The following is a 12,826-nucleotide window of genomic DNA, read 5'->3' as shown; positions in this document are numbered from 1 at the left end:
GGGGCCACCCTGTTGTTTCCCTGTCTATGTTCCAATACTCGCAACCGAGTGGGACTTAAGAGGTTATTTATCAGGGTGGTGTGGTGCTCTCCCCATCATGGAGGCACCCCGTTGGCAACAGGCTAGAGATATCTGGCTATCCCGTGTTTTGAGACTCGTAACTGAGGCTCCACGGACTCTTGTTTTGCAGTTTCTATGAAGCAGCTGAAGGTAGCCGTTGTACAATGCGGTACATTTATATATAATCAGAGCGGTATGGTAGCCTATTGAGTAGGTATAGGCTCCTGTTAGATGCAATCATGTGTATCTACTGAACCATTTCTCCTTTTCTTTTCTTCAGGTGTGGCTCTCTGGTTGACCTCTGCCAGGGTCCTCATGTCCAACACACGGGGCAAATCAAAGCTATTAAACTCCATAAGGTGAACTCTGTGCTTTATTAACATTAGTGTTATTTGATGTTCTTGTATATGACCAGAATTATTGGGGTTCCCCAGCAGTGGGCCTGCTGTGGGATAAGAAATGGTAAATGCTAGTGATAAAAACCCAGAGGTTGTTCAGGATTGGAAAAACGACTGGTTCCTTCCCAAAGCATCATCACATTTGCCCATGGGTTACGTTAAAGTTAATAGAGAAAAGTTTCATTGAAGTGAGTGGAGCTCAATTGTAATACTACACACGGCCTGGAGAGAGGCTTGGTGCTGTTTCTGCAGCAAATTTTTTTCTAATCCTGGATAATGCTTTGAACCTGTTCCCAGACATATTTTAATGGAAAAAAAAAACTTTTTAGCAAGAAAAAAAAAAACCTTGCTATTAAAGGTACCTGCCCCACAGTATCAGACTGCACTGACTGCTTTACTCGTGACTAAGCAATCTGTGCAGCAGATCTTAGATACTTAATTCATACCCCCCTCCTGCCTGGCACTGATCTCTGTGATCAGTGCTGGCTAGGAGAGGAAGCTGGATGCAATGTGCATAATGAATCCAGCTTCCTACTATGCAGAAACATCCCACAGAGCTTACCCTGACACAGAGGTGATAGGATCTTTGTCATGAGTATGTGACCAATCTTATGCCTGGGAAGAGCCACATAAAGAATAAGAGGTACATGTTATAAATCTCTGTGCACTGCGTGTAACAACACAAACAAGCATTACAATTACAGAGTAATATTGGGAAATCACAGACCAGGAGAAACATGTAGGCCAGTTTATTATAAGCTTAATATAGGCATATTACTGTGTCTGTATTACATCTGAAAATCTCAGATACGCAGAAACAGCCTCATACTTCTGGGTAAAAACCAGCCTATTTTTAGTTAAACTGGTGCTTTCTATTGTAGAGGGGACAAACAAGCAATTTTTTATTTTATATTTTTTATATACCTAAATCAGAACTCAACAGCCTATTGGAAAGGAGACATCACACAGGAGAAACTACAGAGAGTTTATGGAATTTCCTTTCCGGATTCTAAACAGTTGAAAGAATGGGAGAAAGCTCAAGAAGAGGCTGCCAACCGGGACCACCGCAAAATTGGAAGGGTAGGCATGTCTGTAACACTGGACTGTGCAGGTGACTGTCTCCCTCTGCCATATTCCATTAAAGTTGTAGTCTTCATTATTGGTACAAGTAAGGGTCCATTTACACAGAAAGATTATCTGACAGATTATCTGCCAAAGATTTGAAGCCAAAGCCAGAAACAGACTATAAACAGGGAACAGTTCATAAAGGAAAGCCTGAGATTTCTCCTCTATTCAAATCCCTTCCTGGTTTTGGCTTCAAATCTTTGGCAGATATCTTTCTGTGTAAATGGACCCTTCCTGCCGCAGCAACTTTTTTTTTCCCTTTCCCCCTTATATTTCCCGCCTCCCGCTTCCTATTTTTACTTCCACGATGTTCTTATTACATGGAGCAGAGTGAGGTACTACCTAAGAATAGTTAGAATTTTTAATGGGTACATATGTCCTAATTCTGTAGATGCCACGGTCACTATTTACCAAAACATCTAGAGGGTTAAATAAATGAATGTAAACTAGCGCCTCTATTACCTTCCTGTACCCTGTAGTTCCTCTTCTCTGTCTGCAGGTTCTCTGATGTGATTGATTTGATTAACACAGTAATAGAAGACAGGGAGGAGGGGGATGCAGCTGCTGTTTCTATCCTTTGGTGTGTGATCTACCCACTCGGGGTACAGGCAGAATATTAACGGACCCTAAATCTGCAAGTCACTGTGATAGTGCAGAACTGTTGTAGAATAAGGGATAAGATTATCATATTTATCTCCTTTCCTAGGACCAGGGGTTATTCTTCTTCCATGAAATGAGTCCCGGAAGCTGCTTCTTTCTTCCCAAAGGAGCTCACATCTACAATGTCCTCATTGACTTCATCAAGGTATTTGGTTCTCCAGCCACACTCCTTTTCACACAAGCACTGTCCATGTCATCTGTCAGTATTGCCAACATTTGGCCATTGCTTTCTGGACATCTCTAGGGGATCAGTGTAACTCAGAATTGCTTATTGGTAAGACTCTATTCACACTTAGTGTGTGTTTATTTCCCATTAGGCCTGTGTTGATGATCAGAATAGTGTACTGTGCTGAATTGACCCCTAAAAAGTCACGACAGAAAAAAAATAAACTGATCCTTTAAATGGATAACTGCTTATGACCAATTGTAACCAGTTGGTAATGGCTCCTATAAAAACAGTCATGGCTCCAATTTGAACATAGCCCACATAGGTATACTTTTTTTTTTTTATAATACCTTACATTGGGAGCCTATGGGCCACAGATACCTGTATATGTTGTGTTATAAGTCCTTAAAGGGAATCTGTTATAGGTTTATGCCACCTTAAATGAGGGTAGCATAAACTAGTAACAGAAATGCTGAACAGATTGGTGTATTACTTGTATAATTTTTTCAGCTATTCTCCTAATAGTCAGGAGAATAGGATTCTTGACCCCCCCCCCCAGCTGCTGATTGGCAGGTGACTCCCTATACACAGCATGGCTAGATAACTGCCATCGGCAGCTGGTGGGTGGAGTTTTCTGCTTTTCATGAATATTGAGGACTACTGAGCTCATGCACATAATGGAGAGGACTTGTTATTGTCCATGTTATTCAGGAGAATATCTCTGGATCAGCTGCACAGAACAATGTAAGTGATACATCATTTAGTTCAGCTTCTCTGCCACTAGTTTATGCTACCCTTAGGTAGGACAGCAGAAACCTACTGACAGAGCCTATTTAAGGATAACTTCCCAACAGCCTTAGGGTACAGTATGTTCACACTGAGCAAATTTGGAGAAATTCCGCGGTGGCCCATAGTGTCTGTATTGGAGGGCTCGCACACTTCCACTCCCGACACTCTGCGTGCAAAGAATTGACCTGTCAATTCTTTGCACGGAGAGCGGCAGCTGGATTCTGCCGATTTTGTTCAGTGTGAACGTACCTCTAGGCTGTATTCCCACTTGCTCCAGGAGCCCCAACTAAAGATTCTGTCATTTGATGGAATGATTAGCATGTAGTGCTATTTTCCCATCAAGACACCTCAAAGGACAACCATTAAAGTCAAGGGTTGGGGGTGGGGGGGGGGTTCCCCATGTCACTAACGGTTTGTTTTGTGATGCATCTTTCTTTAGCCAGAAGAATCAGAGGTTGAGTGTTACCTAGTGTAGGGTCCTCATCGCCACCTCACTCCAATCACATACTAATGGGGGCTGCCATCTCACTCTTCATCATGTGGCAGTGCAAGTTTTTCCATAGTGTCTTTTATCCACTCAGTAACCGCACAGGGCATGCGGCAGTGGTCTGATGTCTGGTTTATAGAAATGAAGAATCCCTGCATTCACTTGGGGCTATAGTACATCTAAAGCTATAGTACATCTTAATCCACTGACATGGTCCATCCCAAGGTTTCTTGTGTGTGTGTGTTTTTTATTTTTATTTTTTTCTTCTTACCACTAAAGTAATGATAAACCGGGCAAAGTGTTAGATATGTCACTATAGATGAGGATGCTGACATTAGGACATTAGAAAGATGAAATAGCAGATGGGGACACTCCGCACATCTGACGCATCACACGCTGTCCCCATAGCCCGTGCTTTGTTCTCTGAAACCCTACGAGAGTCATATTCCTGGCAGTCATGTCTGGAAGCCGTTTCTGGCTTAAATGGTAAATTTCCTGTGAGAGATGAGCAGTGGAATAAAGAGAGGAAAGACTTCATTCTCATCTGCCAAAACGGATTAAAAACATGACTTCTAAAAACCTACCTGCGGTGCCAGTGATAGGACTGTGTTTGATGCTGTGATGATCTGACATCACTTTCTGCAATGACGCCATCTGTTCTCTGGTTTTTGTTGAGCCACGTGCCTCGGGTGTGGCCTGAGAGTTATTGTTCATTGTAATAATACATCTGCATATTACCTGGGATTGACTCACAGCTGCTGCTTATCATTGTTGAGATATTTCAGCTATTACTCCCCTCATTTGTCTTTATACAGAATGAATACAGAAAGCGGGGCTTCACTGAGGTCATCACTCCCAACATGTACAACAACAAGCTCTGGGAGCAGTCTGGTCATTGGGAGCACTATGGAAAGAATATGTTCTCCTTTCACGTGGAAAATGAAGCCTTCTCTCTAAAGCCGATGAACTGTCCCGGTCACTGGTGAGTCACAGCATGAAACGCACCAACCTAGTGACATCCAGTTGGTTGTGGAGCTGGGTCAGGTCCTGCAGGCAGGGGTGATTCACAGTTCATATACAGTGCACTCATTCCTGAGAACTATGGTCGCATGACTGAATTATCAAGAATCAAAGAGTACATGTGAAGGTTACAGGTCAAGAAATATAAGCTTTTGTCTCTGGTCAAAGATAAACTTGTGTGTTTCATTCAGTATCAATTACTGTAACATGAATATAGATTATATACCGCTGTAGGGATTTTTAGGTCATCGTTGTCATTGGCTGATCGCTGTCTACAGGGAGTGATCATCTGCTGATCTGCCTGATAGCGTTCCGTGTAATAGAGGCCTAAGTCTGTGGGACTGTTTCTGTTGTGTGCCTAGAAAGCAGGGAGAGAAGGAGAGTACTCAGACCCCATCTGATCAATACGTTGGACATGTTTCTACGAAATGTTGTTGTTAAAGACTGGGACACTTTCAGATGACAGCTGTGTTTCTGTTCCCCTTATATTAGCTGAATGTTGGGGAGTATTACACAACTATGATTTCTCAACTCAGCTGTTTTGGTGACCAATCTCCATTTTGTGGCTTTTCAGCTTAATGTTTGATCATCGACCGCGGTCCTGGAGGGAGCTTCCTCTCAGACTAGCTGACTTTGGGGTGCTGCACAGAAATGAGCTGTCTGGGGTGCTCTCCGGGCTTACACGTGTCTGTCGCTTCCAGCAAGACGATGCCCATATATTCTGTTCTATGGATCAGGTAAGAAATTCAGGAGTCTTACCGAACAGAACCCCCTCATATCTGATAGCAAAGTATGCACCACATTTAACATGTCTTCTGAATGACAGAGATCTTAAAAACATTTTATATGTATCCAGAAGGTATATTCTTTGATGTACTGTAACTGGAATAGATGTCATGTTTCCACATGAGTTTCCCTGTAATTCTGATCCATCTGCTAATAATCCTTATAGCTGGAAAGTGAGATCAGCGGTTGCCTGGACTTCCTGCGTGCCGTGTACACAGTCTTTGGCTTTACATTTAAGCTCTTCCTGTCCACGCGTCCAGAACAGTACATGGGAGAACTGGATGTCTGGCAGAAGGCTGAGCAGGTAGGTGGATGTCTTCTCCTCACTGAAGGTTACCTGTATAGCTGAAGGGATGGCTGCCTCCTCCTCACTGAAGGTTACCTGGTTAGCTGGAGGGATGGCTGCCTCCTCCTCACTGAAGGTTACCTGGGTAGCTGGAGGGATGTCTGCCTCCTCACTGAAGGTTACCTGGTTAGCTGGAGGGATGGCTGCCCCCTCCTCACTGAAGGTTACCTGGGTAGCTGGAGGGATGGCTGCCCCCTCCACACTGAAGGTTAGCTGGAGGGATGTCTGCCTCCTCCTCACTGAAGGTTACCTGGTTAGCTGGAGGGATGGCTGCCTCCTCCTCACTGAAGGTTACCTGGTTAGCTGGAGGGATGGCTGCCTCCTCCTCACTGAAGGTTACCTGGGTAGCTGGAGGGATGGCTGCCCCCTCCACACTGAAGGTTAGCTGGAGGGATGTCTGCCTCCTCACTGAAGGTTACCTGGTTAGCTGGAGGGATGGCTGCCCCCTCCTCACTGAAGGTTACCTGGTTAGCTGGAGGGATGGCTGCCTCCTCCTCACTGAAGGTTACCTGGGTAGCTGGAGGGATGGCTGCCCCCTCCACACTGAAGGTTAGCTGGAGGGATGTCTGCCTCCTCCTCACTGAAGGTTACCTGGTTAGCTGGAGGGATGGCTGCCTCCTCCTCACTGAAGGTTACCTGGGTAGCTGGAGGGATGGCTGCCTCCTCCTCACTGAAGGTTACCTGGTTAGCTGGAGGGATGGCTGCCTCCTCCTCACTGAAGATTACCTGGGTAGCTGGAGGGATGGCTGCCTCCTCCTCACTGAAGGTTACCTGGGCAGCTGGAGGGATGGCTGCCTCCTCCTCACTGAAGGTTACCTGGTTAGCGAGAGGGATGGCTGCCTCCTCCTCACTGAAGGTTACCTGGTTAGCTGGAGGGATAGCTGCCTCCTCCTCACTGAAGGTTAGCTGGAGGGAAGGCTGCCTCCTCCTCACTGAAGGTTAGCTGGAGGCATGGCTGCCTCCTCCTCACTGAAGGTTACCTGGTTAGCTGGAGGGATGGCTGCCCCCTCCTCACTGAAGGTTACCTGGGTAGCTGGAGGGATGTCTGCCTCCTCCTCACTGAAGGTTACCTGGTTAGCTGGAGGGATGGCTGCCTCCTCCTTACTGAAGGTTACCTGGATAGCTGAATGGGTGGCTGCCTCCTCCTCACTGAAGGTTACCTGGTTAGTTGGAGGGATGGCTGCCTCCTCCTCACTGAATGTTACCTGGTTAGCTGGAGGGATGGCTGCCTCCTCCTCACTGAAGGTTACCTGGTTAGCTGGGGGGATGGCTGCCTCCTCCTCACTGAAGGTTACCTGGATAGTTGGAGGGATGGCTGCCTCCTCCTCACTGAAGGTTACCTGGTTAGCTGGAGGGATGGCTGCCTCCTCCTCACTGAAGGTTACCTGGATAGTTGGAGGGATGGCTGCCTCCTCCTCACTGAAGGTTACCTGGATAGTTGGAGGGATGGCTGCCTCCTCCTCACTGAAGGTTACCTGGATAGTTGGAGGGATGGCTGCCTCCTCCTCACTGAAGGTTACCTGGATAGTTGGAGGGATGGCTGCCTCCTCCTCACTGAAGGTTACCTGGGTAGCTGGAGGGATGGCTGCCTCCTCCTCACTGAAGGTTACCTGGTTAGCTGGGGGGATGGCTGCCTCCTCCTCACTGAAGGTTACCTGGATAGTTGGAGGGATGGCTGCCTCCTCCTCACTGAAGGTTACCTGGGTAGCTGGAGGGATGGCTGCCTCCTCCTCACTGAAGGTTACCTGGTTAGCTGGGGGGATGGCTGCCTCCTCCTCACTGAAGGTTACCTGGATAGTTGGAGGGATGGCTCGCTGCTGACAGCTTTAATCTCATTCTATTTTAGGAACTTGAGAAAAGTCTGAATGGTTTTGGTCTTCCATGGGAGCTGAATCCAAGAGATGGAGCATTTTATGGTCCTAAGGTTAGTACTGACTGTCTATATGAGCCTAGGGGAACGCTATTTACTAGTATTGTACACAGACGTATCCCACATGCCATTGCAAACATTGGCAGTACCATGTAGATGTGATAGTGTTGCTTATATTCGCATCCTGGGGCTGTGGCAGCCAGTCACTACCAGCTGGGGTGATGATGATTTCACCTGCCTTGGCAGATGTGTAAATCCATCCATGTTGTAATATCATCATGTCATCATAGGAAGTGAGCTCTTATGTAGTGATGTGTGACTTAGCTGTACTTCTTATAATGGAGTATTTCCCTGCTGGCAGAACTCATTAGCTCATATCACGTCACAGGATTCACCAATGAGCCGCCATCTTACTGTGGATGCTGATGTTCCTCGTTCACCTGCCGTATAAAGTTTTCCAGAGGTTTCTGAGTTGTTGCACAACGTGCTGCAAACTGGTTTGCGGTTGTGCGAGTGACACAATCCTTGCCAGACATTCACACCCATTCCTGGCAAGACGTGCTGTCGATCTCATTGCTTTCCATGCTTTGACGTCCACAGCCAAGTCACCACTTCTATTTTGGGGCTCATAGAATGAAATGATTTCAAATTCAAGTAAGAGGCGTAATCTATCAGCAGGTTAGAAGCAGCTAACTTGCTGATATATCCCTATAGGGCACAGGGCGCTGAGGATGAAGGTATGTCTCTTGATCCTCAGTGCCATTCCTGTGATATTAGCTGTTTGCTCTCTATGAGACGGTTTGGAGCCTTGGGGGTGGGACTACTGCCCCCCAGTGCACCCATCCTCGCCGCTAGGTTAGTCATTTGTAAATTTGCGTTTACACTATACAGTGTATGTAAGAGACCTGTAACTGGATCTTATGCTTCTACCTCCAGATCGATATCCAGATAAAAGATGCCATGGGACGCTACCATCAGTGTGCCACAATCCAGCTGGACTTCCAGCTCCCCATCCGCTTCAACCTCAGCTATGTAGGGTATGTGCTGTACAGAATTACCTTTGCTGAAGGAACAGGAGGAAACTAGTTTTCCTGAGGGGGGAGAGTTGCGTGTTGGTGATGGATGAGTGATGCCAAGTGCAGGGGGCAGAGTGGTGTAAACTTTCCTCTGACTCCATACATTTATGTAAGGGCTAATACTTGAATTGTACTATAACTTTAGTGTCTGACTAAGTTACTGCTAAAATCTAGTTGCTTTATATTTCTACATATTAAAAAAGAGACTTTCTCTTTTGCCATAAAACCTCCTTAGCATCTGTGAGACAGGGTCAGGGGAGCAACTATTGCAAACACCAGCAGATCTTGGCCCTGAAGATAAATTGGAGACCTTTTTTTTTTTTTTTTTTTTTTTTTTTTTGCATAAGATGCCTCTGGTTACTGTGTCCTTAAAGTGTCACTGTCTTTCAATTTTTTTTTGCAGAAATCAAATACGGGCGATTTTAAGAAACTTTGTAATTGGGTTTATTAGGCAAATATGCCATTATCTGCATTCAAAAAGACTTTCCCCAGGTCCCCCCCTTCCTCCTCTCTCTCATCCACTGATCATTATCAGGAAATCTCGACTGTTTTACATCACTCGGGCCCTGTGTAATCTATGGAGAGGGAAGGGGAGAGGATGGAGATTAGTCGGCAACAGAAAGCAGAGAACAAAGGACTACACAGCGGGGGCATGCCTGAAAGCTGCTATTCAGAGGTCAGAGAGGTCAGTGCTGACTGTCAGAGGAGAGAGCCTGTGATGTAGCTGTAAATTAACTCTTTGTTGTCCTGTTTTGGTGCCTCATCTCCCTCCACCCCTCCCCTCTCCATAGAGAACAATGAAGGGGGTAGAGCTTCAAACTGCTTTTTTATGATAAAAATGCATTTTTCGGCTAATAAACTCAATTACAAAGTTTCTTAAAATCGCCTGTACTATTGATTTCTGCAAAAAAAATGTAAACGACAGTGGCACTTTAAGATGTCCAACGAAAAAAAGTTAAAATTGCCTGAATAGCCTAGTGTGTGACGGTCAATTCACTCCCTTCTGCTTTCTAGTTGGGAATCCCTGGCATACAGATACATTGTGGAATGTTAAAGGGTTAATTTCTTTTCAGAGCCAAGTAGGCAGAGAATCCACATGTGTACTCTGATGCCTGTGTTGGACCAGACTCACTAAGGGCACTATTACCGAATCAGGCCGATTATCGCTTCATGTAATAGAGACAACAATCAGCTGATGACAACTATCATTGGCTGATTTGGTCCTCACCTAAAATCATCGTCCGCTGACCCCGCATGGCTACGTGTAATAGCAATGCACGTCCGTCGATTGTGTGGAAAAAACAAAACAAAACTGTGTACATGTACCTGTCCATGTACCTGGTGGTGTTCTCCCCTGTGCTTTTGGACGGGGCCGCCACCTCCAGTAATGTAATAGGCTCAGTAAGCAATCGTCGATTTAGCAGATTGGCGCTCGCTTACATAAGGCATCAGGCGGTCTAATATGACCATAAGTCTGTAAAAGAGGAATCTATCAAGTCTCCCCTCCTAAGCTTTTGTGTTTCCTTTGTGTCTACAGATCCCAGTAGACAGGAATCCTGACTATTTAGGGTACTAAGGTCTGGGTAAGGGTCCTATTAGCTAAAGCGATTTTTCATTTTCTCCAATTAATGATCGCAGAGGAGCACCTTAAATCTGTCACCATAATACAGAAAATGATAGCCCTTAGTTACAATCGTAATTACAATTGCTCATATACTGTACATCAAAGCCAAACAATAAATATATTAAATATATATATATATATATATATATATATATATATATATATATATATATATATATATATATATATATATATTTATTAACAAATGAACTTTATTTGTTGAGCTATTCATTTTTTTTTTTTTTTTTTTCTTATTCAGGAAGAGAGAGACTGATCGGTGGGGGTCTGACCCACCAAGACCCCCACAGATCCTGAAAACTGAGATATAAAATGTATTTGTCGCCATCATCATATGGTCTGCTATGCTGTAAAAATATTAACCCTGTCTGTCTTCTGTTTCCTGTGATAGTAAGGAAGATGGGAGGACAGAGAGGCCGGTCATGATCCATCGGGCTGTGCTCGGCTCTGTGGAGAGGATGTTGGCGGTTCTGGCAGAAAACTACGCTGGGAAGTGGTAAGTGCTTATCTGTGCTACTTGTGACATATCCCCTGTATGGTGAGACACTGATAATCTGCGGAGTCACTATGACAAGATAAACTATGTATTCTCTGGAATGAATATCTGTCCATAATTCTGGACGGATTACTATTAGCCCCCAGTATAGACTTCTTACCTCTCCCACTTAGTAAGAGCAGCTCCTGTGGAGCCCAGCTATGTATCATATGGTCGCCATGTTATACCATCTTATGACTGAACCGAATTCCCCCTGGCCATAACAGCTAATCCATGATCTCAGAGTTGGGATCCGGGTTTAGAGAGGGGGGGTTTCTTGTCATTTGGAGCTCCGTACCTTAAGAATGGAGACCATGCCCCTATAAAGATATTACAATACAATATATTATGTTAAATGGTGAACCTTTATGTTAAGGAAGCAGTGACGGATCATAAGCATATGTCTAAATGTGCAAATTTATAAATGTATAGATGTGTATATACACACAAATATATCGATTTTGGAAAATCCATGCATGTATATAGTATATATCTTTGTATAATGTATCTAATCTGTCTTGTCCAGGCCATTCTGGCTGTCCCCATTCCAAGTCATGGTTGTTCCCACAGGGGCCAGTGTTGAGGATTATGCCCGGGAGGTATGTGTTTTATTCCTTCCCCCAACTATTGTAACGTGTCTGTGCACAGCACAAAGTACATAGAAAAACATATATGCTGATCAACCATAACATTAAAGCCTGCCCAGTAGCGTGTAGGTCTCCCTTGTCCACGCCTGGACTCCACAGGACGCCTGAAGGTGTACTGCAGTATCTGACAGCGGGATGTTAGCAGCTGATCCTATAAGTTCTGTACCTTAGTGTTCACTTCTACGGTCAGTGGTTGTAATGTTATGGCTGGTAGGTGTATATCGACTATAGGTGTATAATGTAATGTTAATGATTGTGTTCAGTTAATTTTTTACAATCATTTATGTTCAATTCTATTTCTCTTCCTGACAGGTTTATAGGATGATCCACAACCAGGGATTTATGACGGACTTAGATACAGATCAGGGAACAACCTTCAACAAGAAGATCCGCAAAGCACAGCTGGCACAGTACAACTTCATTCTGGGTATGTGATGGGCAGTCCTCAGCCTGATATTAGACTAGAAGGTGGTGTATTAGATGTGCTACTTCAAACTGTGTTCACTTAGACTGATAGCAAGCAGAGATGATAAAAAATGGTGAGGGATTTAAAGGGGTTATGTAGGATTTGAAAAATGTAGCTACGTCAGAGACAGCACTACTTTTGCCCTCAGGTGCTGTGTGGTATTATTGTGGTGCTGTGTTTTTCTGATCCTGGATAACCCAGTCCTGTTAGGCTGTGGGGGAACCTTACATAAGTAATTCTCATAAAACGTAGGCAATCCTGTTATTAATATCATGTTTATCTGACTTCATGTAAGTGTTTTTGTCATCTCATGGAACAGATGTGACACTCAGGAAGAAAGCCACCACTCAATAACAACTCTTATGGTGTTGGTGATACAAATGTGCAGATAGCTCCTGTATACCTCTGCTGGGCTCCACACTCGTGTCTATAAGCTGCATCTGGTATTGTAGTCAAGTGAATGGGAAGACAATGCCAGACAGGGAACTTGCAAAAACATAGCTGCTTTTTATAGTGGTTTTCTGAGCCTTATATAGAGGTTGCATTCATACACATTCATTTTAATCAAACCTTTTTTTATTTAATTTAAAAAAAATAGACAAGTTTATTTTACCATTGTTTTCGTAAAGGATTTACTTATACAAGTTATCTCCTATCTTCAGTATAAAGAATACATGTCTGATCACAAGGATAACTTAAAGGAAACCTTTCACCTCGGCACATGGGGTAGAACCCGCCTGACCCCACCAGTAG

General features: G+C 44.5%; 1 protein-coding gene across 2 annotated transcripts in view; it reads left to right on the top strand.

The window, feature by feature from the left end:
* Positions 1-12,826, top strand: part of LOC138770823 (threonine--tRNA ligase 1, cytoplasmic-like) — an 85,105-nt gene that overhangs the window by 70,875 nt on the left and 1,404 nt on the right. The window contains exons 8-18 of one of the 2 annotated variants that reach the window (XM_069950074.1): positions 341-419; positions 1,392-1,538; positions 2,290-2,388; positions 4,501-4,667; positions 5,280-5,442; positions 5,658-5,795; positions 7,684-7,761; positions 8,644-8,744; positions 10,817-10,921; positions 11,487-11,559; positions 11,920-12,034. In XM_069950074.1, the coding sequence (XP_069806175.1) occupies positions 341-419; positions 1,392-1,538; positions 2,290-2,388; positions 4,501-4,667; positions 5,280-5,442; positions 5,658-5,795; positions 7,684-7,761; positions 8,644-8,744; positions 10,817-10,921; positions 11,487-11,559; positions 11,920-12,034 (1,265 nt within the window). Of the gene's footprint in view, positions 1-340; positions 420-1,382; positions 1,539-2,289; positions 2,389-4,500; positions 4,668-5,279; positions 5,443-5,657; positions 5,796-7,683; positions 7,762-8,643; positions 8,745-10,816; positions 10,922-11,486; positions 11,560-11,919; positions 12,035-12,826 lie in introns of both variants that reach the window. The other variant, XM_069950073.1, reaches the window with a different exon arrangement.

Source organism: Dendropsophus ebraccatus, chromosome 13, assembly GCF_027789765.1.
Source record: "Dendropsophus ebraccatus isolate aDenEbr1 chromosome 13, aDenEbr1.pat, whole genome shotgun sequence".
Lineage (NCBI taxonomy): Eukaryota > Metazoa > Chordata > Amphibia > Anura > Hylidae > Dendropsophus > Dendropsophus ebraccatus.
This window is presented reverse-complemented; position numbering and strand designations above follow the sequence as displayed.